Here is a 24,806-nt window from a genome sequence, read left to right on the forward strand (position 1 = left end):
GAAAATATTGTATGCACTGGTACTGTCCTGTACATTTCTGAGAAAAGGTAGAAAAATAATATATAAAGGCTGTCCACAATCTTGAGAAATGCTAAAGTTTTCTACATTACTTCTTTCTTTAAATTTTTTCCTGTGCTTTCCAGTGAGTTGACAACGATAGGCCCATTTTTCTGTAAAACTGCTTCTTCAAGTAAAACCAAAAATTAATTTTAGAAAATAAAGAGCTTTAAACATTGTGCTCATCAATTATTTTTGAAAGTAATCTGAATCTTACAACTCTACCTAAAATTTGCAGAAATATTCAGAAAAATTAACATGATTTAAAGACCCACAAGAATACCAAATCTGAATTCTTAATTTGGTTATTTTCTCATCTTCCTAACTTAAATAAGTTTAAAGCTCATCTTCCAAAGAAGAGACGTGGTTAAAAAAAGCAATTGTCTGGTTTTATTTTGTTTACATTGCACTGAAAATTTACATCATACTTTTACAAATCCTTTTTCATAAAAATATACTTCTTTACAAAAGTGTATGCATTAATATAAGAGGAGTAGCCAGTTGCAGAAGAAACATTTTAAACGATCTCAAATGTATTAACCTTAACATTAATGAATGAATAATAGTTATTGCAGTCATTTGAATAAACAAGAATAAATAACAACCAATGGTATAAAATATAAAACAGCATCCTTTTAGTAGAATACAGTTTGACAGAGTTGTATGAATATTCAAAACAAAGTGTTGTAAAATGATTTATAAGAAATTCATCAAACATTATAGAAATCCAAGCAGCAATCCTGGGTACAATGATTTTTGGTAGGCACTCTCTATTACGGTAATAAAAAGGTTATTTTCACAGAATTATTAATGTCTGAAAGGGACAATAACAGATAATTCACACTGGCTAACACACAGCATTTGAGAGTCATGCTATGAATGGAAGACAATGACCTACACCAAATAAATTACTGAGTTCCTGTTGAATAATTCTGATATGGAATAACTGTAAAACTAAAAACTGCATTTCCTTAAAAGTGATTCTGGAATGCCTAAAACTCCTATTCAAGGGCTGTGGAATCTGAATTGTCCCTAAAATGAATGGATTGTCCCTAATAAAATCATGGCTTTATATATATATATCTATATATATATATTTTTTTTTTCATTGCACTATGGTAATATATTCAATTTTAAATGAGCTGTAAGGATTTGCTTCCATAGAGTATGGAATATATAAATAAAATAGATGTGAGAACACAGTATTTCCAAATTATAACTTCCTGTTGCCTTGTAGATAGGATCCAAAGTTCATTGAAGTCTCTTAGAATCCATCAATTTCAAAGGGACCGGATCATGCTTTGTGGATACATTTTGTCAAAATGCTGAAGGAAACAAACAGGTGGGATATGGCCTAGTTTTAAATAGCATGGAGTGAAAAATGGATGCCTATTTTTGATATAGGGATTTCATTATTAATATCACTGTAAACTGCACTTTTTAATAGGAAATATTAAATAATGTTTTAACTTTTGAAAGAAATGTAAGATGGTCACTCCTGAACATTCTTCAACATTAAAGGAACATAGTCACAAACAAAACTCAATTCATATTAGATTCTTCATTGTAAAATTTGTCTAGATATATGATTGACAAAAGAAATATAAAAACATTACGATTTGTAGATAATGTTAATAGAAACAGAGAAAATAAGCTTGACTTGGAACATGGAAATGAAGCAAGATGTAAAGCAGGGAATAAAATTCATTTTATAAGGAAATGAAATTTTAATATTTTTTCTGTGATATGAAAAGAGTAAGTTATACTTGCTGATTTCTAAATACTACATCCCGGACTCAGAAATTCAACTGTTCTGAAAAAAATAAAATTACTCAGAAATTCAACTGTTCTGAGAAAAATATAATACTTCAAGGGCTGAAAAAGGAAAATAGATACAAACTCATGAGAAAGATGTAGCATATGACTGTTAAAGAGAAATCAGTGACCTATTGTCTCCTGTAAGTATAGCTCTTATTTTCTACCTATATCTTTTTTTTTTTAACCCAGTCCCTCTATTATAGTTTTTATAAAGCACAGAATACTGATAGTGGATGCTCCTCCAATATATGCAAATATGTTTTATGTTTTAGAATAACCTCCTTTTTTAAAAAAGCAAATAAACTGTGAGTAGCACTCATGGAGTGCAGCAAAATTTTTAAAACTCTCCGTGGCATACACAAAGAAGAATTCTGATCCAGTTTATGAAAAACAAAATCAAACCAAAATAACTACAACCCAGACTTGCCTATCATCCTCAGGAAAAGGTGACCCACTCGATCCTGAAAAGTGTGCTTTAATTTTTTTTTAATTTCTTTTTTTTTTTTTTTTTAAGCAGTGAACTGTGTGTGCACTGTGTTGTGTGTCAATTCCCAGACTTTGAAGACAAATCATTACCACATTATACCATTGTGCAAACAGTGTTCAAGTTGGGGTCAAATCGTACTGCTTTCCCTTCCACTGACTTTGCATTTGTGTCATACATGGGATTTTCAAAAGCAGCTTGTCCATTATTATTTTCATGTACAGAGCATCCTGTGTACTGTGTTTTAGGTGCAGTCCTGAAAAAGAAAGACAGAACATTTGAAACTGCAGTTTTCCTTAATATGGTTTATGAATCAGAGTTTAGCTCCCAATTACAATTACAGGAGCTAAATATGACATCATGATTTTTTTACAATATTTATGTTAAGAATTAGCACTGTCTTTATTGAAGTTTAAGGGCTTTATGATTCCTTGGAAATGGCGTTCACTTAGAAACTTAGTTAACAACCTTAGAAGATGCTATCCTTTATGGTATCCATTACCCAAGTTATTCATTCCACTTGGATAATCAGATTATAAAGAGTACAACAAAATCTTGTAAGGATACAATAATTCCCCAGTCAGATGAGCTTTCCTTTTTCCCTTTGGAGACTCAGCAGTTTTACCAAGAGTAAGTTTAGAGCTGAAATGCCCTCTTTTTCACTAAATAGCTCAGAATACCAGAGTTCAAACCCTTAAAAGTGTTTGATCTACATTGCTATACAAAATGCATGCTGTATTGTAAGTCATCAATATAAAAAGCCAAGACAAGTGCTTACAGCATACAGCTAATAGCAAATACATAAAAAATTACATGGGCAATTTTTCATATGCTGGAACAGTTGAAAACAAGTAGTGCTAATTAAAAATGGTTTAAACTAATGTTATCCTGTAACCTATATTATTAGTAGTTCTGTCAGACTATCAGATGTAAATTACCATTTTAGCAGTTGTTATGCAATGAATTGTCTTGGCATTTATGAAATTAAGGTTTCTTTAGCCATCAAATGCTTTAAAGCTACAGGAGAAGCTTACTGCATCCAAATAATTAGTACTGGTCTAGGTGACATGAAAAAAAATGATGAATTTAGACTGATGAAGCTGAAAAGGCTGGTGGCTATTTAACATAATTGTATATGAACTAATGATTTCAGATACAGAAAGTTTCTCAATGAAATCTATTAATGACATAATGTTTGCATATATAATTGCATGCAAATAAACTGGTCAGGCATTAAGATAAATTACTCAGGATATGACTTGATTCTGTCACAAGAAGAAAAGAATAAAGGAAATTTATTCTTTTCTTCATGTGACAGAATCTTAGTCCAAAAATCTACCAATTATATTATTCAGCATATGCCAATAATTTACAGCATCTATTTTATCATGAAGAGAGAAATTTAAAAGATTTTAAATAGGTAGGCATGAAAGTACAGCACCATATAATAAACTCATCTCTTAGTTACTATACCAGATATTAATAGACATAGGAAGAACTGTCTACATGCATATTTTGCAAAGCCGATGTTGTTTTACAAAAAACTTTATTTACACTAGCAAAAACTGAAGACAAAAAAACTCTCCAACACTTAGAGGAATAGAGGAATTCTGGATATATAATTTGTACTTACCTTTGTTTATAAAGATAAAAGCCAAAACCAGCAAATATAAGGGCAAAGAAAGGCACAAGGATAGCAATGGCCACTGAACTACTATTTGTACCATGTGGTTGATTAGAAGAATTTGAACCCTCAGACATGTTAAGACCTAAAAAAAAAAGAAGAAAACACAAGTAATACCATATATGTGTCTGTTATCAGCAGCACATACTACTCCATAATCTTTGGATTTCAGTAACACCTTGTTACTAGGTCATCATCTTATGTTCTGCTGCAGACATACAGCTGTATGCTGAGGCCACCTGGAATTTGAGTGTACACCATATTCTGATCAATATGTGAATGCTACATGTTGCTAGAACAGTACACCTAACCTGGTTCAGTAAATATCTCACAGCATAATTCTGCATGGAATTCAACTTCTATATGTAAGGAAAACACATTACTTAACTGTGATACGAAAAGTCAAATTTATAATAATGCATATGTTAGATTGATTATATTACTGGTTTTATTTGTATATTTCAGTAATTAAGAAATACCACATATATAAAACCCAAACATACTATCAAGGAAAAGGTCAATCACCTGAAACAACAAATTGAAAACTTCCTTAGGTGCTGCTTTTGATACACAGAATGAAATAGACAGGAACAATTTTGAATATTTAAAGCCAGATATTGATTAAAAAAAAAGAAATATGACCTCCTGCATGGCTGAAGAATACATTATCTACATAGACAAGTTATACCTTTTTTAAATGTCAAGAAAGGTTATAAAAAATACCCAGACATTTTAAAAAAAATGCTTTACAGAAAAAGTGTTTGGGCATTGGCCCAATGGGCTGGCCAAGGTGGAGTCACCTTGGGCTGCTCCAAAGTAGAGGAGTCACCAACTCTGGAGGGGTTTAGAGACACTGCTAAGCATTCTAAATAAAATATGCTCAAAGATTGTGAATCTCTTTATAGTGATATTATTGATTATATTATCTACAATTAAATCTTGTAAAGAATTTGACCCTTAATCATTCCTTTTCCTCCAAGTTATACACCAATAAAAATTACCTTCAATATATTACAGAAAAGAATCTCAAACATATCATCAAAAAATCAAATTAAGAAATATAATTTTTGTAAGAATCAAAACAATTTGTCAAGGAAGTCTCGCATTTAATTTTTCATAGATGACTTTAAAATATTTAAAGAAGTTAATAAAAGGAAATAACTTATCATGTTCATCTAAAGAAAAAATTTCCTGATAAAGACATTTCTAAAAATTCTGGCAAAGTAATTTGCATATGAAATCACAGTGAAAAACGAGATCAATATATTTTACTGTGACTTAGAACTGTGAAAGAGAAAAATTTGGCTCTAGATTCCTTCTTTCCAGCACATTCAAGAATTAAAGAATTTCCTGATTTTACTGAAAAAAATAATAAGGAACAATATTTTGTGGCTGAAAGAGCATAAATTTTCATCCACATATAGGAATTTTACATGAAGGTAAGAACTTTATCTAAACAGCCATTATATAAGTAAAAAGGAAGTCCTCTTCTAAGGTATTCCCAACAGAATTTTATCATTTAAAATTCAGTATAAAATAAATGAAAATTCTCATATAAGGAGAAATATCACAGTTCTTAAGACAACATTAGAAAAGAAAATTAAATTCTTTTCTTAAATTGCACAACAGAATGTTGTCATCTGAGCTCTGTTACTAAAGCTCTCTTAGTTTAGAAACAATAAGTTAATTTTTATGAAATAAACACATATTAAGACTTTTTTCTTCTTAAAAGTAATATAAGTATTTACCTGCAAATATTTAGCAGTTTACCTCTTCTTACAAATGTTTAGGTGAAATGGTGTTTCAGCACCATAAGTAACAAACCCATTTATCAAAGCATTCTACAATATGGGTTTTGTAGATAGCTGTTAAGATATGAAACTAAATGCATTTTACACATAATTAGTTATAATAATTGCTCAAAATATTACAAATGAATGTGAATACTAAGAAGTAGATTGCAAGTCAACTTATTTGTAAGTTGTACTTAAATGACAGTTTAAAGATATTAATATCTCAATATTCTAGGAAACATCAGTTCTGTAACATCCTGCAGATACCCTCATACTACTGGATATAAGAAAACTGAATATGGAACAATGAACTAGCAAAGAATTAGAATTGTTTTAATACCTATTCTTTGAAGCCCAAATTGTCCATAATCTTTACCCTGGATGAATCCTTGAAAAACATATGTTGCTCCATCAGGTTCAGCAGAAACCTGTAAACAAAAAGTACTTTGAATTAAATGGGGAAAACTTTGTTGCAAATTGCATGTTTCTGTTTGATAGGGAGCTATTCTATTCTATATACTAATATGCTTGACTGGTAGCTGTTATTCCCCATTATAAACACCCTCTTTTTATAGTAAATTTATATATAAAGTTCAAAAGAAAAGACAGGACTGCTATAGACACAACTTAGGCATGGTGGTTTATGGTCACATATGACACCTTATACTACCTTTAACTGTATTTTCTTTAAAACCACTACGACCTAAAGTTTCTGGTAGTTCAAATGTCAGTATTATACTTCATAGTTTTCTGTTTTATTTGGGAAGTTAATTGACGAAGTTATACTGCATGTAATCCTAAGGATGAAAGCATTGAGGTTTTAATAGCTAGTGTTAAACTAAAAAAAACCCCTCACATTAATTGAAAGTTATTTTGATTTTTCTCAGTACCTGTCCCAAAGAGCACTTAACTATATAGCTATGGACCAGAAGAATATTGAATAAAGCTTTGGTACAAGGGCAAAATATGCTAGTATAAACTAAAAGGCTTGTGGGAGGGAGGGGATGGTTGTGATCCCATGATTATCTCTCTTATTACAGTAAGTACAGTCTAAGTAGTGTACTGCATACAACTCAATAGATACTTGCTTCTAATAGTTATTAGTTTTAAATTCAGTGTTTTCTAGGTAGGTTCCTGCAAGCTTTTCCCTTAAGCTTCCCTTTCTCAAGACACAGTATGTCTTCAGCAGTGACCTGAAGCTATGCTTTCCCTGAAGACCGTGTGCTTTTTCTTAGGTGAATTTTTTTATTTTGGGCTAGAGCAGCCTCTTTGTGCTATTCCAAGACTCAAAGGAAAAAAAAGGTCAAGTAAGAACAGTATGTATATAGCATATGGAATGCAGGGAGTATACTGTCTAGTTTTGTATATTTAGAAGTCTGAAAGTAAATTCTTTGCTTTGCTACCTCAGGAGCATGTTCGTGAAGCCTTTTAAGTCTGTACAAGCCAAGAGAGTTAAGCCTTTTTACTAGTTCATTTCTTGCTTAATGAGTTTAGCTTAAAGTTTTCATTCTGCACCTTTGAAAAAAAAAATTGTTCAAGCAGTGCCACTTGTTATAAAAATATAAATTTGTGTGTACAATTCAGTGTACACATGGCATGTGCAGACATAGTGGTGTCCCTGTAGTGCTTAACCAATAGCTGAAACATAAGAAACCAGAAAAATACCTTAAAAAATCAGATGGTGTAGTAAGGATACATGGGTGTTTATCCTCATCCAAATAATTTTAGGCTCTTTGTTTTCTAAAAATTCTAATTTTGTCTCTATTTATTCTTGGAAGGCATTTCCTTTTCACGGTTTAATCACATCCCAGAAATCTGGGCTATTTAACCCTCTCCTTTACCTCTCCTCTTCTCAGTTATGTGTTCTCTTCCTCCCTGCCATAAAGAATAAACTCAGATCCAGAACCCCAAGAGGCCTAATGCTAAATTGGAGTAATCTATTTTCTTTTCCATATACATGTTCATCTTTTTCAAGGTATTTTTTAAAAATCATCAAAAAGTAAAATGTATCCTAATATAAGGATCATAATTGTTATTGTATTAACAGAATATAATATTATAATAAAATGGGTTTATGTTTAATTATTATAAAATTTCTAAATATCTTGGAATAAAGAGACCTATGAGAAAGGCTTCTGTACTAACAGGGATTATAATTTTGCCTACACTCTATGACTGTTCCCATATTTTCCCTTGGACTGGTCTCCTGCATTTTACAAGAAAATTTTCACTTAATTTAATGAATCAGCCTTGCTAAAAAGATTCTATTTGATATGTCTGAGGATTTTTTGGATGCAAAAATCAGCATGATTTCAATCATTCAAAAAAAAAAAAAAATAAATCCCTCTCTTTTGTAGTAGAAATATACTCACAAAACCATCCATAGCCCATTTTTCCTCTTTCAACTTGCTTGCAGATGTATGGGAGGGCGCTTTAATGAGATATATGTGGAGCATTAGCCGAGCTTCCTGGCTTTTATACACTCCTGTAGAATATAGTTTTAAAAATTCATATTTTGCTGACCAGAAAAATAATGTTATCTTTGAAAATAAACACATCATCTTTTGTCCTTAAAAAAAAACCAGGAAGAATAGGTACTAATTTTCAACGTTGTTTGCTTAAAAAAATGCACTCTATTTTGAAATTATTTCAATAATCATAGGATTTCAATAGAAACAGATTTTAGCTTAGCCTGTAGAGAGGAGAGAAGGGAAACTCCATACACACAGCTGTTACTTCAAGCCTTAGGGAGAACATTGACAGGAATCTGATTTGAAATTGAAAATATTGTTCTGAATCAGAGAGCATTTAAACCTCACATCCCTACTTTCAATATATACAGTCATTACATAGAAAACATGATAATAGGAACATACACACAGAAATTAGATTCCAAAAGCTGCTGCTAAATTTAAAAAAAAATTAATTCAAAAATATTTTTTTTACAATTGGATTGTTCTTCATGAGTTAGTACTGTCAGTTACAAACCAGTTTCTTCCATATAATGGAAGACTTGTATGCCAGCTTATTTACTTTGTAGACATAGTTATTGATTCATTCTCGTTCCTGCAGAATAATTATTTAAAATCCAAATACCATTACTTGTTAATTTTGAAATTAAAATAAAATACCACAATATGTTTAGTGAGTTCATCTTCCATTCCTATTTCATGTCTCTTGTGTACATGCCTAAACTGGAAAAACAAAATTCTCCACATTAAGGATTGGTGACTGCACTGCCCTGTAGGAGGTATCATTACACACAAACGATCTCTGAGCTAATGAGAAGACTTACTTTCATGTTAACACAGCACTGAGCTCAGATGAATGAGCCTTGGCAAAATGCGTTTATTCTATGTACAATTACAGCAAGCAGAGGTGTCAAAATAAAAAGAAGTAAAGATAGATGCATCAAATTATGGAATGCAAACCAGTAAATTATGCAGGAAGAGGGAACTACTTTTCATTTGAGAAAAATACAAACTGAATATAGGTGAATTTAGCTTCCTAGCATGTATTTTTTGATCCTTTCCTACTTCCCTGGCCCTAAGATACCCTTTCAGTATACGAGATCTCAATGTTCTAGGGAAATAAAAAAATATTAATTACCTGATAAAATGTGCAATGCCTGTACATAGAGTGGAAAAGAGCATTTGTGTCTAGTTGAAGGAACCTTTTATTTGGAGGACAAATGTTTTGAGTGAGAAAACACAGTGGTTTACTTTCCTAGTTCTAAAAATACAAAATATTACATTTGTTGTTCTTACTATCATCACAGAAACTACATGGAAAAAATTATTACAACAGAAAAAATTCACACACAGCCAAGACAAACATGGTTATCAGTCAGAAAACATTCAGTCCACTCTCAAGCATGATTCTTCAAAGGATACCTACAAAATAATTTAAAAGACAAACATAGTAATAAAAATTCACCATTCCACTCAACTCAGAAGAAACAGATTCTGTGGCTCATTAGATCCTTACTGTAGACCACTCCTCTCAGCAACCAGGAGATCAGGCCCAGCCAAATAGGCTTATGAAAGGCAGATCTTGCTTGGCTGCTCTGGGCTCCTTCTATGATAAGGTGACCCAGTGGATGAAAGAAAGTCTGTGTATGTCATCTCACTGAACTTTAGTAAAGCCTTTGACACCCTTTCAAACAGAATCCTCCTGGAGAAACACCTCTCCATGGGTTGGACAGGTGGACTCTTCACTGAGTAACAATCTGACAGGCTGGATGAGCTCAGAGGTTTGTGTTGATTAGTGTTGCATTCAGTTGGTGGCCAGCCACAGCTGCTGGTCCCCAGAGCTCAATGCTGTGGCCAGTCCTGCCTAACACCTTTATCAACCTGACTGAGGGAACCTTATCTGAATAAGGTTCCCTCAGTCAGTTTAGAGATGACACCAAGTTGGGCAGGAATGTTGATGTGCTGGAGCGTAGGAAGGCTCTGCAGAACGATCTGGACAGTTTGGATCAGTGGGTCTGCACCTGCGTCACAACAACCCCAGGCAACTCTCCAGGCTTGGGAGGCCCTGGGGGTGCTAGTCATGGCTGAACATGATCCTTTAGTGTGCTCAGGTGGCCAAGAAGGCCAGCAGCATCCAGGCTTGTATAATAAATAGGGTGGTCAGCAGTACCAGGGCAGTGATCATCCCCTCATATTTGGCACTGGTGAGGCCACACCTTAAATCCTGCATTCAGTTTTGGGCCCCTCATTACAAGAGAGACATGGAAGTGCTGGAGCATGTCCAGAGAAGGGCAATGGAGCTGGAGAAGGGTCTGGAGCACAAGTCTTATGAGGAGAGTCTGAGGAAATCTGGGTTATTTAGTCTGGAAAAAAAGAGATTGAAGGGACACTACATCCTCTCTTCAACTACCTGAAAAGAAGTTGAAGCAAGGTGTGTTCTGGTGCTTCTCTCAAGCAGCAAGTGGCTGGGTGAAAGGAAATGGCTTCAAGTTGTGCCAGCAGACATTTAGATTGGATGTTATGGAAGAATTCATCACTGAAAGGGTTGCCTGCAGTGGAACAGGCTGTCTAGGGAAGTGGCGGAGTCACTGTCCCTGGAGGTATTTAAAAGATGTGCACATGTGGCACTTTCAGAGACATGGTTCAGTGGTGGATTTGGCAGTATTAGGTTAACTCGGTTATCTTAGAAGTCTTTTAAGACCAAAACAATTCCAGGATTTTACCATTTTTTTTTCTCTCTCAGAAAATCTAAGTGTCAACTCTAGTTTGTTTCCATGTTCATTAGGTATCTGTGACTTTCTAGGCCAACATATATCAATCTCATAATATTTATTATTAGTCATTAGGCTACTGTGGGGTAATTTTATAATTAAGAAATAAGAAAATCTCACAAACAGTACTTGAAGTTTATTTGAAATGTTTAAAAGAGAAACATGATAAATAATGCGATTCTTTCACTCTTTATTGACTATTAACTCCAGATATGGTAAAACCTTGAAAAGTTGAAAAAAACAAAAAAGCAAACAAACAAGGGGAAGAAGAGAAATGGAAAAATCCCTGCCTTTGGAAAGGCGCTAAAATGCAATGAAAATTTCTTTGATAAGATAATAAAATTTAAGTTATGCAAAAAGGTACAGGAAACCAATGTATGTAAGGTAGAAAAATAAAAATAAAAAAAAAAAGGAAATTAGTTTTCATTAGATCATACCTGATAGCAGCAATTCCATATTGCTGTTTGTAAGTGTTGCATTTACTCTTCCTGAAGTGGCATTGAAACTGGTAACTGTCAAGGTCATGGGTTGCTTCTTGCTTTTGTAATTGTAAGATCCTTTCCATATATAATTTTGGGCAAATACATCATCAGGAACTATACAGACAAAAGCATGTTTCAATACATTTTGTGATATTTAGTACTTAAAAAGTCAACCTACAAAATATATGATAAATATTAGCATTTTCTTTCCCTTTACTCTTTATAAATTTACTATGCATAATTTTCAGATATAAAACATAGAAACCTGGCATAAACTTTTATGAAAGAAATGTATTTGCACTGAAGAACACAACCACAGCTACATCTCCATTTGCCTTTTTCCTAAAATATGGACCTGTCCCAGAGTTAACCAGTTTCACAAATTCTAAAGCTTTAGCCAGAAGAGCATATTCCACTCACTGTAGAATCTTTTCTATGCCAGCACAGACAGCTAGGGACATATGGCTAGCATGAAATTTTGCAGAAATTAGTATCTATTTAGATACCAAAAATTTTCATAGGCAATTTCTTTAAATGACATGAAGTATGATAAAAATTTTCTTTATTAATTAGTCAATTTTTCTAATAAAAAAATATGAGTTTTGTCTTGTCTTCAAATGCTTAAAAACATTATGAGCTTCACCAGGAGAAAAAAATTAATTTTCTAATTTAAATTTAAAACAGATATAGTGTGCTGCGGAAAAAATAGGCTAGATTTATACCCTCACATTTAATATTTATCATTAGTGAACTGAAAAATTATTAATTTAAGTAATGCTATTTCAGCAAGAAAATAACCCCATGACCACAACAAAAAGCTATCTGTGACGTAAAATCTGATACATGCAAATCTCTAAAATCTTAACATAAGATATTTTTCAAACAATTAAATTGAAAGTGATGTAGGATGGGCTTACTACACTTTCCAAAGTAAAGTAACAGAGTTATCCCTTTAAGAATCACTATTTAAAATCAGCACTTTCACAATATTTTAAGTACGTCACACCGAACTTCTAGCTTTGTGCTCATGTGTGCATTGGCATCTCATGTCAGATAAGCAGAGAAGACTATCTGCCCTTTTCTCTCTCAGGCTACCCCTAAATCCAAGACTGGGGCACACTGGAATACCCACAGTTTTCCTTCATCATTTATTTTACGCAATACAAAGACAGGTCTTCTCCATGAAGGATAAAGGAGCTTTCCTAGTTTTTTTGTCTCTGTACGTGCATGTATATTCGTATGTTTCTTGAAAAAACATGTAGACACTGGACCTGTAAGCAAGGAAATTGCATGGTGGAAATTCTCTGATGTTGTTGATTTTTAGTTTGCCTGAAATATACTTTCTACTTTTGGGAAAACTGATCTTTTTGTGCTATACTGGCAGTTAACTGGGATTGCACAAAATGAATGAAAATTTTCTGAATTAAAAACTTAATGCCTACCATTCAGCAGAACACCATTGAAAAACACTGTTTTGAATTAGTACACAAAATGTTACAAAAATAAAAGCACCCAAATCCCAATATGCTAAAGTACTACTTTAGAATTTTATTCATTATCAGTAGAAATTAAATCGGTTTATTATAGCCAAAAGTTAATTTTAGTTAAGAAGACTGCTTTTTTCAAAAACTCTCTTCAGTGGAAAGAGAGCTTCTCTTGTCAGGATATCCAAATATGGTCCTCAGCAAATCTGTTAAAACTGGAGACTTGAGCCAGAATTGGAGAGATTACCTTGTCTCAGCTAAAATTAGCTTTTTTTTCTAAAGGCTAAGTTTAAGGCTAATACGAGGTATTTAAGTAAAGCAATTTAAATTAGAGATATGCAAAAAAGGGCAGGACTGAAGAAAACTGCAAAACATATTTAAATTATTTCAAGGTGAGTAATACAGTTTCTAAATAGGTAAATTGCTTAGAATCTTACACAGAACACAGTGATTTCAGTGAAACCAAAAAAACTCTTCTGTTATAACATAACAGAAATTGTATATAGATATAAATTACACCATATGATAGATGAACTTCAATATTAGGGAATAATTCAATTATCTTTTCCCCCTTGTTATTCCAGTACCTCATCCAATATCCTTTACACATTCTAAACCACTCAGCACAATCTCACTAAACTCATCCTCATTGTTTTTTCTACAGAAATGGTTTATAACTATAGAAACCTTGGAGTACTTACCACTTAGTTTGGGACTTGGTGTTCCCAACGCTGGTCTGGGATCCTTCACTAGTATTTTAGAACCAGCTATTAGAAAGAATAAAAGATATAAAGAGAAATCAGTAGTAAAATGTTACTCAGAAACAATAAAAAATAATCCATCATGGAATTTATACGTTGAAAAGCATATAGGATGATGTTTAAAACTCAAATATGAGTGAGATTTCAGTTGGTATCAAACCTTAGTATCACAGGAGCACTGGAACACAAGTTTCTTCTGTTCCTCCATATCTTCCTAAATCAGGCACCTGTATGCTGTTAAGTAATTTTCAGCTTTCAAACAGTGCAGGGTTTCACTTCAGAATCCATGTTTCAGAATTTACAGTCTTGGATCATGGACCTAATATGTGAGATGCCTTCTAATATAGCATCTAATCCTGGCTATGTCACTTGGATTAGGAACAGTGAACAGTGCATTGACTGCAATGTAAGACCAAAAAGGGAAGACACACATAACAAAGGGAGCTTGAAATCATTTCTCTCCAGGACTTAACTATCTTCAACAGTACTGAGTGAGACATCTTGTGTTCAAGACTGAAAACCCATAGGTACTGCTTTAATCTCTAAATATTGAAGGAGAAGGTCCCTGATTCTTCAAAGAATAACAACAGAAAGAAAGAAACCAAAGAGGCTGTCCAGAATATCTCCAACTGCCCAGGTGATATGAGAACTGGAAACTGGAGAATATAATTTCTTCTCTGCTTAGAAAGAAACTCTCCCACCACTGAAGATGATGAACTAAATTCACTAGGACTTTATAATTTCCTGGCGATTAAGATGGTTTTTTTAAAATAATTTGGATTCATTGGAAGATAAAGAAGACAAAGAATTCTGTCTCCTAATGTACAATATTCTCATGTAGCAGTAGACTCAATTCCTTGCTCCAACTGTGATTTCAATGTTTGGCATTTTGGGTCTTGGCCTTGAACCCAGGCCTTTTGTCTCCAATCCATGTTCTAAAACAATACACAAGAAAAGAAACTGCCTTGCCCCTAAGATGAGTATTTTTCTGCATAAAAAGGAATTTTTTGCAAGAAGGACTGAGAATATTTTTATTGAGAATAAATTTTAGCTTTTTTTAAAGGTGTTTTCTTGTCATACATGTTAAAACTGTGAAGAAGCAAGGGTGGGGTTGAAATGCAACCTAAGGTTCTCATGGACTGTTTCTACTGATTAACTTTCATTTCCTCACTGTTTTGAAAGAAACTTACTGAGCTTCACTGTACATTGTTGACCTGGAGGGTATGGTTCAACAGCGTATGCTTTCTCACTACATTAAGTTCACATTAGAGATATCTGGATCACACTTTCCCGCTGGGTTTTAGCATAAAAAGATGATAAGTCAATTTGCCTTGTCAAGTTGAAAATTTTCTAGTCAAGTCCACAACTGAAACTTGAAACACAAAATAAACCCTAAACACAAATGTTAGATACAAATTCAAAACTAAAACAAGTTAACTATGAAGTTTAAGTTTCTAAGTCCAGATCCTTGCAATCTCAAGATTTCAAAATCAAATTCTAGTTTAATTCCTCTACATATCCCTTCAGAACGCTCAGCTCCAAACATTTTATTCCTTTTCATTTATTTCCAAGTTATTTTTGTGAAGTTCACAATAAGAGGTGAACAACTTCTTCCAGCAGCAGCAGCAGAAAATTCTTGAATCAAAATACAATCTATGAATCACATTTGGCCTGCCACAATACTCTCCAACTACTGAACGAGTCATAAGCTTCCTGGCTGCAAGCTTTCTAGTGCTTTCCCAAAGCTCTGCTTTATTTTCCCCCAGCACTTGTCTGGCATGCAATTTCAGGACACCTGTTTTTTAGTAATACAAACTATTCATTTCCTATTTCCCTTCCAAGTAGCAGTGTTTGGCTACAAAGCCTTTGAATGCCTCTGCAAGAGCCCTGGGGATAACCACATCTGAAACATTAGGTAACAGTAATCTGAAAAGGATTTTAATTATTCAGGAAATAAAATTCCAAACAGTTCCTACACTTGAGTATATTCCTTATCTCACATGAAAACCACTTTGCTCAGCATGACTTGGCTATGGTGTTTTCCATATCCTACCATGAAAAAGTGGGTAGTAAAAATTAGAAACAAAAGTGGGAACAGCAAGGACAAAGTAGAGAAATTTTATATTCTAGTATACAGTTCCTTACATGAAAATATAAAATAGTAAGTACGTCTTTGGATTAATTTCACACAGCGATTCGAACATCTTGGACTCTAGGCATCTTTCTCAAAAATTACTACAAATCCTTCAATCATATAGGTTGGAAAGACCTCTATGATCTTAGAGTCCAATAGCTAACCTAACATTACCAAGTCCTCCACTACACTATGGCTCTAAATGCCACATCGACACATCCACCTCCACCACTTTCCCGGGCAGCCTGTTCCAGTGCTTGACAATTCTTCCTACTTTTTCCTAAAAATTTTTCATAATGTCCAACCTAAGCCTCACCTGACACAGCTTTAGGTCACTTCCTCTCATCACTTGTTAGTTTGAAGAAGAGACCAACATTCACCTTGCTACAACCTATTTTCAGGAATTATAGAGAGCAATAAGGTCTTCCCTCAGCATCCTTTTCTCCAGGATAAAGACCCTCAGCTTCCCCAGTCTCTCCTCATAAGCCTTCTGCTGCAAACCTTTCAGCAGCTTCATTCCTCTTCTTTGGGAATAGTCCAGTACCTCAATATCATTCTCATAGTGAGGGGTCCAAAACTGCATACACTATTCAAGGTGTGGTCTCACCAGTGCCAGGTACTGAGCAGTTCAGTTTGTTATAGAAGATCTGGTTCATCCAGCAGGACCTGCCTGTCATAAAAAACATGCTGACTGGGCCTGATCAAATCACTGGCATGCATGTGCCAACTGCAAGTAAAGAAAAGCTCTGAAATATGACAGATGGCAGATGCAGTGGGAAACAGAAGAGCTTACCTTCACAAACTGGAACCTTCCCAGTCCATGTGCCATCAGACCTACAGGCTCTGTGCTCTGATCCTCCTGCCAAGAAGAAGCCTGGCTGACAAGTGTAAATCAATGTATAACCAAGTGATGGAAGATCCATTCCTGCAACATTAGCATGACTTGGTGTTTCTGGTTGTTTACAGCTGTGAGCTACAAAGAAAAATATCCTTCTGTCAAAATGGTGAAAATATTTCTGAAAAGATAATGTATGCCCATTCTGACAGTTAACTAGTAAAGTAAAAATCAATAGAAATTATATATTAATATATTTTAATTCACATTATGAATTACTATATAATCTATAAAATATCACCACAAGTCAGTAAATACACACTTAAACCTTGATCTTTCCATTCCAAAGGACCAAGAACAGACTGAAATGCACTTGCATGAACAAAATTAATTATCTGCATATGAGAACAGAAAGAGCACACACCATACCAGACTTAAAAGCAATCATAGCTTGTGACTTATGATATCTATGTAGCATTGTATAACAGTAAGTAAATAGCCAGTTGGAAAACACTATGAAAGGTCAAGGAGAAATTTAAGGTGAGTTGTAAATGTCAGAAAAAATTAAGTTACCATTTCTAATGTCATATGAAGAGTCTTATATATTTAACAATCACCAGAATGTGGGATTTATATGTTATCTCAACGACAGCATGCCTCCAAGAGTGGAGTTTGCCCTTCACACTGAGCTACTGATTTGCTGTTTGCCTAAGATTAACACTAGCACCATCTGAAATAATAGTAATGCTGTTTCCTTCTGTGGATGCCTCTCCATTCACTGAAGTGATTCTATAGGGTCTTACAAGGTAAGACTTTCCAGAAAAAATAAAGCTGACTAGCTGAACTAGAAAGACTATCCATGATCTTATGTCTTCAGTAAATTATCATTATTTACCAAAGTGTAAAAGATCTATGAAATTGAGTGCTTCTATCTATACTCAAAGAGGATTCTCTCTATTTCAGATTCAAAGATTTCCAATTGCAAACACTTTTATCCCCATCTTAAAATACTGTGACTCCTTGGCTGGGAAAAAGTTCAAACTCTTTACTAGAACTGATTTTAATTATATGCTTTCCTGTGTATTTTAGAACATGGCCTTCTGATATGTCCTGTTCTCATCACCTCCTCTGAGTTGGAAGTCATTTTCTTAGACAGAAATTGACTTTGGATGAAGATCTGCCTATTTCATCTCTTTTTTTTTTTTTTTTTTTTTTTTAGTTCTATTGTTATTACACAAAAAGTCACTCAGAATCATATTTCTAGCTGCTGTAATCTAGTAAGGCAGATTTCTGTTAACTTTCAGTTAATACATTCATATAGATTAACTTTATGACAATGTTACTGCAGTTAAATAATCTAGATTACAAAATTGATGAAAGAAGAAAATGTATAATTTCTTACGTATACATTCTGGCTGGATGCCACTCCATGTAAGATCAGGAAGGCAAGTTCGTGTTGTTGAACCATGGAGCAGGTGTCCTTTTTTACACTGAAATTGAACAACATTTCCCACCTGTTGAAAAGTAGAAAACACAGTAATATTGTTATGAGCAACTATCAAGCTGGGATATTTTTTTCCTAAATTTGATCACTCTTTCACATAATACACACTTGATAAGTTGTGATTCCCTTTCTCTGGAAAGTAAATTAATTTCACAGAACAATTTGATATGAAACAAAAAGCTGCTTCATTCTCAGTAGGATTACTCTCCCCCCAAAATTAGATCCACCATGGAAGAAAATCGAATCCTCATCTTCTGTGGTCTCTCTAGTGTGTTGCTTTGGGCCTGGAACAGTTGATGAACTGTGAGTTTGGAAACAAAGCTGATGGTGCTTTTTCCACTCTGGGCCAAAAGAGAGGCAGTTGGGCAAAATTTCCACAAACAAGGCAAGTCACAGAACTGAAACAGGTATTAGATTATAGTGGACTTTTGCTGAACTAGATCCCTCTTTGGGGAATGCTGGATATATTCACATGTTATAATAAGAAATATTTGATTAGAATAGAGGGGCTGGTCAACAACACTGAAGGGGCTGGTCAACAACACTGTCTCATGCTTCAAAATGTTCCTATGATATTTTAATTTTGGTTTTTGATGAGAGGAGGTAAAGAATAACAGCTCTTCAACCATTTTGATAATAGAAGCTGGAACACAAGTACATTAAAATTTACAAAAGCAATTCATCTGAGATTAGCTTTTAATTATTATCCTTATTATGGGTATGTGTTGTATAAAAAAGGAAAATAGAATTCTTAGTTTCTGCACAAATATAAAATAGAATAACTTGTTCAGCATGTCCAGTCATGGTGAAATTGATGAAAATGCAAATAATTCTTAGTTTCCATCAAAAGCGAGGAAATTAGATTAGAAGTACATAATTCAGACAGTATTGTATTACACAGTGTGAGTGCTTAACTCAAATATTAAGGTGCATAGATAATATCTACTGTTCTGCAGTGACCTGCATTAATATATTTATCAACTCATGTTTAAACAAGAAGTTGGAAACATTAAACTATCTGTGACAGCACATTTATAGCTCTGGTTTGGGTATGATTTTTTAATTATTTTGCTTAAATGCGTAACACTTGATTCAGACTGGTGCTCAAAGGTAAAATGTGTATTATTTCTTGATAGTTTAGTACTGGGAAACAGCATTTCACTGCTACAAGTATTCATTTGAAACTTTATACTACTATTCCATTTCAGCTTAAGTTTCTCTTCGGAAGGAAATTTAATAATAACCCATGAACTACAGATAGTAGCTCATCAACACGGGATGCTATTTAAAATTCATCTCCCTTTATTTTGCTCTTTTCTGTGTTCACTGGACTATGTAATTACTCGTAAAAGATTTTGAAGGAAATACACTAAATCATTTGCATGATTAAGCACAAAGTAGTAAAGTACTACAAGTTTTAGAAATTGCACCAATAGCTATATAAGCCTTTTTTTTATTATTATTTCGTAGTAAAGACCTTAGTTAAAACAATTACCATCAATATATTACTTTAAAAAAGTACTAGCCTTAAGAAAGAGGTGTTCATATGACTACATCAGTGGACAAGGGAAGCACTACAGATAGCATTTTTCTGGACTTCAGTAAAGCCTTTCTCAAGAATCCCCCAAAACATCATTCTCTCTAAACTGGACAAAGATTGATTAGATCAGTGGACTGTTAGATGGATAAGAATGTGATGGGACAGTCACATCCAGAAGGTAGAGGTCAATGTTTCAGAATCCCAGTAGACATCACTGGGTTTAGTATTGGAACTAGTGTTATTTAATATCTTCCTTAACAACACTGGTGAAAGGATTGAGCACTGTCAGCAAATTCACAAATGACACCAAGCTGAGTGGTGTGTGTGACAAATATGAAGGATGAAATCCATCCAGATGGACCTGGCCAAGCTTGAGAAGTAGCCCATGAGACCATCCTGAGGTTTAGTAAGATAAAGTTCAAGGCGCTGCACTACACCTTATAGCAGGGGTGAACTGGGATATGAGCAGATTGAGAGCAGCCCTGCTGAGAAGGATTTGGAGGTGCTAGTGGATGAGAGGCTGGACATGAGACCACAATGCGCACTTGTGTTGTGGCACGTTTGTTAAGCTGGACTGTTCTGTACCCCCCCTTGTTTTGTATTGGCTCGGCCTGGGGTCTTCCTCCCCTCCCTGTTATAGTCTATTACCCTAACTCCACCCTAGTTGCTATGGTGACCATCTCCGAGAATAATGTATCTCTTTCCAAACCCCTCCCCTGTGCCCTGCCAGTCACTCCCTGCCACCACCTTTTTCTCTAGAAGCTTCCGCCTAGGGCTCAGAGTGATTGGTTCAGGAGCCGGGGCCCCTCCTCCAAATTGTTTTCATTGGTGTTTTCCAAATGTCTGTTCTTTGCATCCCACTCCCCCCTGCAACCCCATTTGTCCAAGCCCTGACTCCTCCCTTGGACTCCCTTCCCTGTATAACCTGGTGTAATCCCGTCCTTCGCTACTTTTGGTTGTCTCCTTTCCTCGGCCCTACGATAAACCCAAACTTGCCACAGCTAATGAGCGCTCTCATCATTTCTGTTGGCCGCAGCTTCTAACCAGTCTCATCCTGCACAATGCATCGTTTGCAGCTATAACGCTGGGCAGTGTCCTTAGGCGCTGTCCCCAAGCCTGCCTATTGGGACGAGTGCCCCCCGTGCTGCTAGCGGTTGCTGGACAGCTAGCCAGGACGCTTCTCTCACTTGACCGCTGCATACTTGCAGCCCAAAAAGCCATTTATATCCAGGAAGGCACCAAAAGCAACATAGGGCAGCAGGTGGGGAAAGTGATTCTGTTCCTTTACCCTGTTCTGGTGAGACCTCACCCAGAGTTCTGTGTCCTACTTTGAGTGTCTCAGCACAAGAAAACCATGGACTTGTTGGAGGAAATCCACAGGAGGGCCACCGAAATGTTCTGATGGATTCTCCTGTGAGGAAAGGCTGAGACAACTGTGTTTGTTAAGCTTGGAAAAAAGAAGGCTTTATTCTGACTTTATTGTGGCCTTCCAGTAACTGAAGGGAGCCTACAGGAAACCTGGAGAGGGATTGTTTACAGATATATGTAGTGATAGGACAAGAGAGAACAGATTCAGAAGAGAGTAGTAGGTTTAGACTAGATACTGGGAGGACGTTCTTTGTTGTGAGGGTGGTGAGAGACTAGGACAAGTTGCCCAGAGAAACTGTTGTTGCCTCATACCTGGCTGTGTTCAAAGCCAGGTTGAATGGGGCTTTAAGCAACCTGGTCTACTGGAAGGTGTCCCTATCCATGGCATTGGGGGTGAAACTAGATTATATTGAAGATCCCTTTCAACCCAAACCATGTCATGATTTTATGGTTTCACAAGAAACACAACTTTTATATATGTAAGCACCAAAGCTGCATCAAAAATGCAGCAGCTGCCCAAGGGAGGATGTTTAAGTGTTGCATACTGCTGAGAATTAAAAATAAATGATTATATAAAAATTAATATGTAATAAAATATATTAATTATATAGGATATGTATAGTAATTATTAAACAAATAGAAGAAATTCTAAAAAGTTTCGTTGTCTACTTTGCAATATTCTTGCATCAGAGGCACCAGATGGCGCTACAACACAGTATTTCTATGCTGAAAAAATTCCTAGTCCTGAGATGTTCAGGTTTGTTCTAAGTTTTATTCTATAGCTCAAGTAGAAGCATTAGTACTCTGGGCAATGGTGTTTGCATCCAATAAAAAAAATACAGTGGTTGATGTCTGTTCTATAGCTGCCTTTTCTATAGTGTCAGTTATAGCTTGGATATTCCCAAAATTAACATATTAACTTTCTTTTTTTCTTTTTTTTTTTGCTAAATCCCAAAGAGTGTATATTTGTTATTCTCTAACAGGAGAATCTGAGAAGAAGATGAATAAACATCAACATCCATCCATTTATGAAATACTCTAGGTATTTTTTTCACCAAATAATATGAAAATATTGTATAACAATTATCAAAATATTAAGTTATTATCCTTCTTATTTCTTATATTTTTGTAAGATTGGAAAATACTTCTTACTCTCATGAGTTACTCTACAGACAAGTTTTTTCTTAGATTTCAGTTCACCAAAGAACATGAAGATACTCTAATAAATTTCTTTATCCCCAGTAATTTGTGCTGAAGAACTGAGAAGCTAAGGGAATGCCAGTTGTTTATCTTCAGTAACTTTTAGCATAACGTTTTAAGTGAATGAAAACACACCTCATTGAGTCTTAACTATATCTGTAGTTTGGTAACCCACTAATATATTACTGCCCTTATAACAAGTTTTGAGTTTGCAAGACTGCTGGGCAGAAGCTTGACATGCTTCCTTTGTTTGAGAGAGTCTTGAGCTGCCTGGAGTTTTGTGTTTGTTTCGGTTTTGTTTTGTTGCTACACTTGCTTTAGCTGTAAAACTTAAATTTCCTGTGATCAGGTAGCTATGACCAGGTCTTTCTCTTTGCATGGTACAACCACAGACTATATCCATAGCAGAAAAAAAAAAAGAATCTAGTATGTGCAGAATGAGCTATTTCCTACTAATGCAATGCAGTAGAGAGAAATACAGGCCTGCTGCTGGAACAACAGCAAATCCCTTGAGAAATACAGACAGCAGGATGCCCTGAGGAAGACTACAGTGTGACTATGATAAAAGCTGCAACACAGTCTTAGCACTGGAGATCCTGTTGCTGTGAACAACTCACCTTTAAAAAGATACAGGCCTAGACAGGATCAGATTTCAGAGGTAAAAAAAGAACAACTATATAACAGGCGAAATGTACCTTAGAGTACATTTTACTATAGATTGAAATGTATGTGTAGAATAATGAGCAGTAGTGTGGTGTAAAAGGGTTAGAAACATTACAAATAACCTGAGGGGAAACATGAATGACAGAAACTAAAAAAAAAAAAAAAAAAAAAAAAAAGGCAAAATCATATTCATGCCAGTGAAGCACTCCAGGTTGTGACACTAACACATTGACACCAGAGACCTCAGGACAATGAGAAGCAGGAAAATACATGGTGTCTGATATGGCTTAAATTACATTTTCATTGATGCAGTGGTGTTGCCAACTGTGCTAATGGAGAGAGCTATATTGTAGTAGTAGAGCACTTCTCTTGGAACTCCATCTTACAATTTAATCAACACTGAAGTTTTTATAAGCATTACATTCACAGAAGGAGATTATTTGTAAGACTGCTCAACATCTGCAGATCAAGTTTCATATAAAATTTCATAAAAAAGAACCCAAGAGCTAGCAGAGGGCTATCACTACTGCATTGTGTCCATTTTCCTTTTTAAATTAAGACTTCTCTTCGGCTCAGTTTAGGCCTCAATATAAGGGAAGATAGCTGAGTTTCTAAAAAACATGTTGGAAAAGTATGAGAAGTAGTAAATCTTATATATATGACTGACTGAGCTAAGCAGTTCTAAACTGTTTCTTCAATTGAGTAGTACCTTGTGTTACAATAGCTTATGGTGAAAGTGCTATAAGCACTTTTCTGTTTCTAGCAATATAGCTGAAGTATTTCAAACTCCACAGTTTTCTTCCAAGGAGTGATTTATTTTCTAGATTACAGATGAAGTCAGTATTCACTAAGTTCTAAAGTTATTTTGTCTACATTGTAACACACTGCTAAGGTAGATCTGTCAAATAAAAATCGCTCAGTTGAAAGGTAAACATCCTAGACATACATAGTCATAAAATTAAAGCAGATGATGCTACTCATTTCCATGTCATGCCAGATAACCAAGTAGAACTAAACTGGTATATTGATGTTATTTGAACACATAAGAAACTGCTTCTGCCTGAAGAATTCAATACTGAGCAATAAAGTCCCTGAAAAATTCTGTTGCCTCATTTTCTACGAAGCTCTTTTTTAATAGTTGAAACATCATTCCAATGTGACGTGGTGATACTGGTGCTTTTGTTAGTGCAGGTTCCAGGAGGTCAGGTTTAGACACACCTTTCAGTCAAGCCAAGAATTATCTTGTGTTTGCCTGAACTTCCTGTCCAATCAATGAGATACGAAAACAGATAATCAAGAGTAGGGGAAAAAAACAGGAACAAAGCAATGGTGCTGTGGAAGCTCATAACTTGGCATCAGTGTTGTGAATAGCAAGTGCCAGGGAGTGATTTTTGTCAGATAAAAGAATAAGTAATGCCATTTGATGAAAAGTACTTAAAAACAGCATTTCACATATGAAGACTTGAATTCTAAGTGTAAGACTACAGCTTGGTATTTTTTATGAGACAGAGAAATAAATTTAAACCTTGAAAATTAAGTCAATTAAGTTATCCTACTAATATTAGTTTAAATATAAAGTATTTAAGAGAGTTAAAACAAAACCCAAATAAAACAAACAAAAAAAAGCTGCACATCTGTATTTTGAAACAGAATATAATTATTCTTTACCTTCCTGCTGTGGATTGAAGCAAAAACTATCCCATTCACACAGGAAGCTAATTATAGCATAATATACATTAATTAACAATATTTTTGTG

At 34.7% G+C, this 24,806-nt stretch overlaps 1 protein-coding gene across 3 annotated transcripts in view; it reads right to left on the reverse strand.

Moving 5' to 3' along the window:
- Nucleotides 1-1,613: 1,613 nt before the first annotated feature.
- Nucleotides 1,614-24,806, reverse strand: part of CSMD3 (CUB and Sushi multiple domains 3) — a 583,179-nt gene continuing 559,986 nt past the window's right edge. For all 3 annotated transcript variants that reach the window (XM_059857957.1, XM_059857877.1, XM_059857801.1), the window contains 8 exons: nucleotides 18,177-18,288; nucleotides 16,733-16,912; nucleotides 13,746-13,811; nucleotides 11,516-11,674; nucleotides 8,209-8,321; nucleotides 6,177-6,264; nucleotides 3,993-4,128; nucleotides 1,614-2,615 (listed from right to left, as the gene is read on the reverse strand). In XM_059857957.1, the coding sequence (XP_059713940.1) occupies nucleotides 2,456-2,615; nucleotides 3,993-4,128; nucleotides 6,177-6,264; nucleotides 8,209-8,321; nucleotides 11,516-11,674; nucleotides 13,746-13,811; nucleotides 16,733-16,912; nucleotides 18,177-18,288 (1,014 nt within the window). In that variant the 3' untranslated portion in view covers nucleotides 1,614-2,455. The remainder of the gene's footprint in view (nucleotides 2,616-3,992; nucleotides 4,129-6,176; nucleotides 6,265-8,208; nucleotides 8,322-11,515; nucleotides 11,675-13,745; nucleotides 13,812-16,732; nucleotides 16,913-18,176; nucleotides 18,289-24,806) is intronic.

This window comes from Haemorhous mexicanus, chromosome 1, assembly GCF_027477595.1.
Source record: "Haemorhous mexicanus isolate bHaeMex1 chromosome 1, bHaeMex1.pri, whole genome shotgun sequence".
Lineage (NCBI taxonomy): Eukaryota > Metazoa > Chordata > Aves > Passeriformes > Fringillidae > Haemorhous > Haemorhous mexicanus.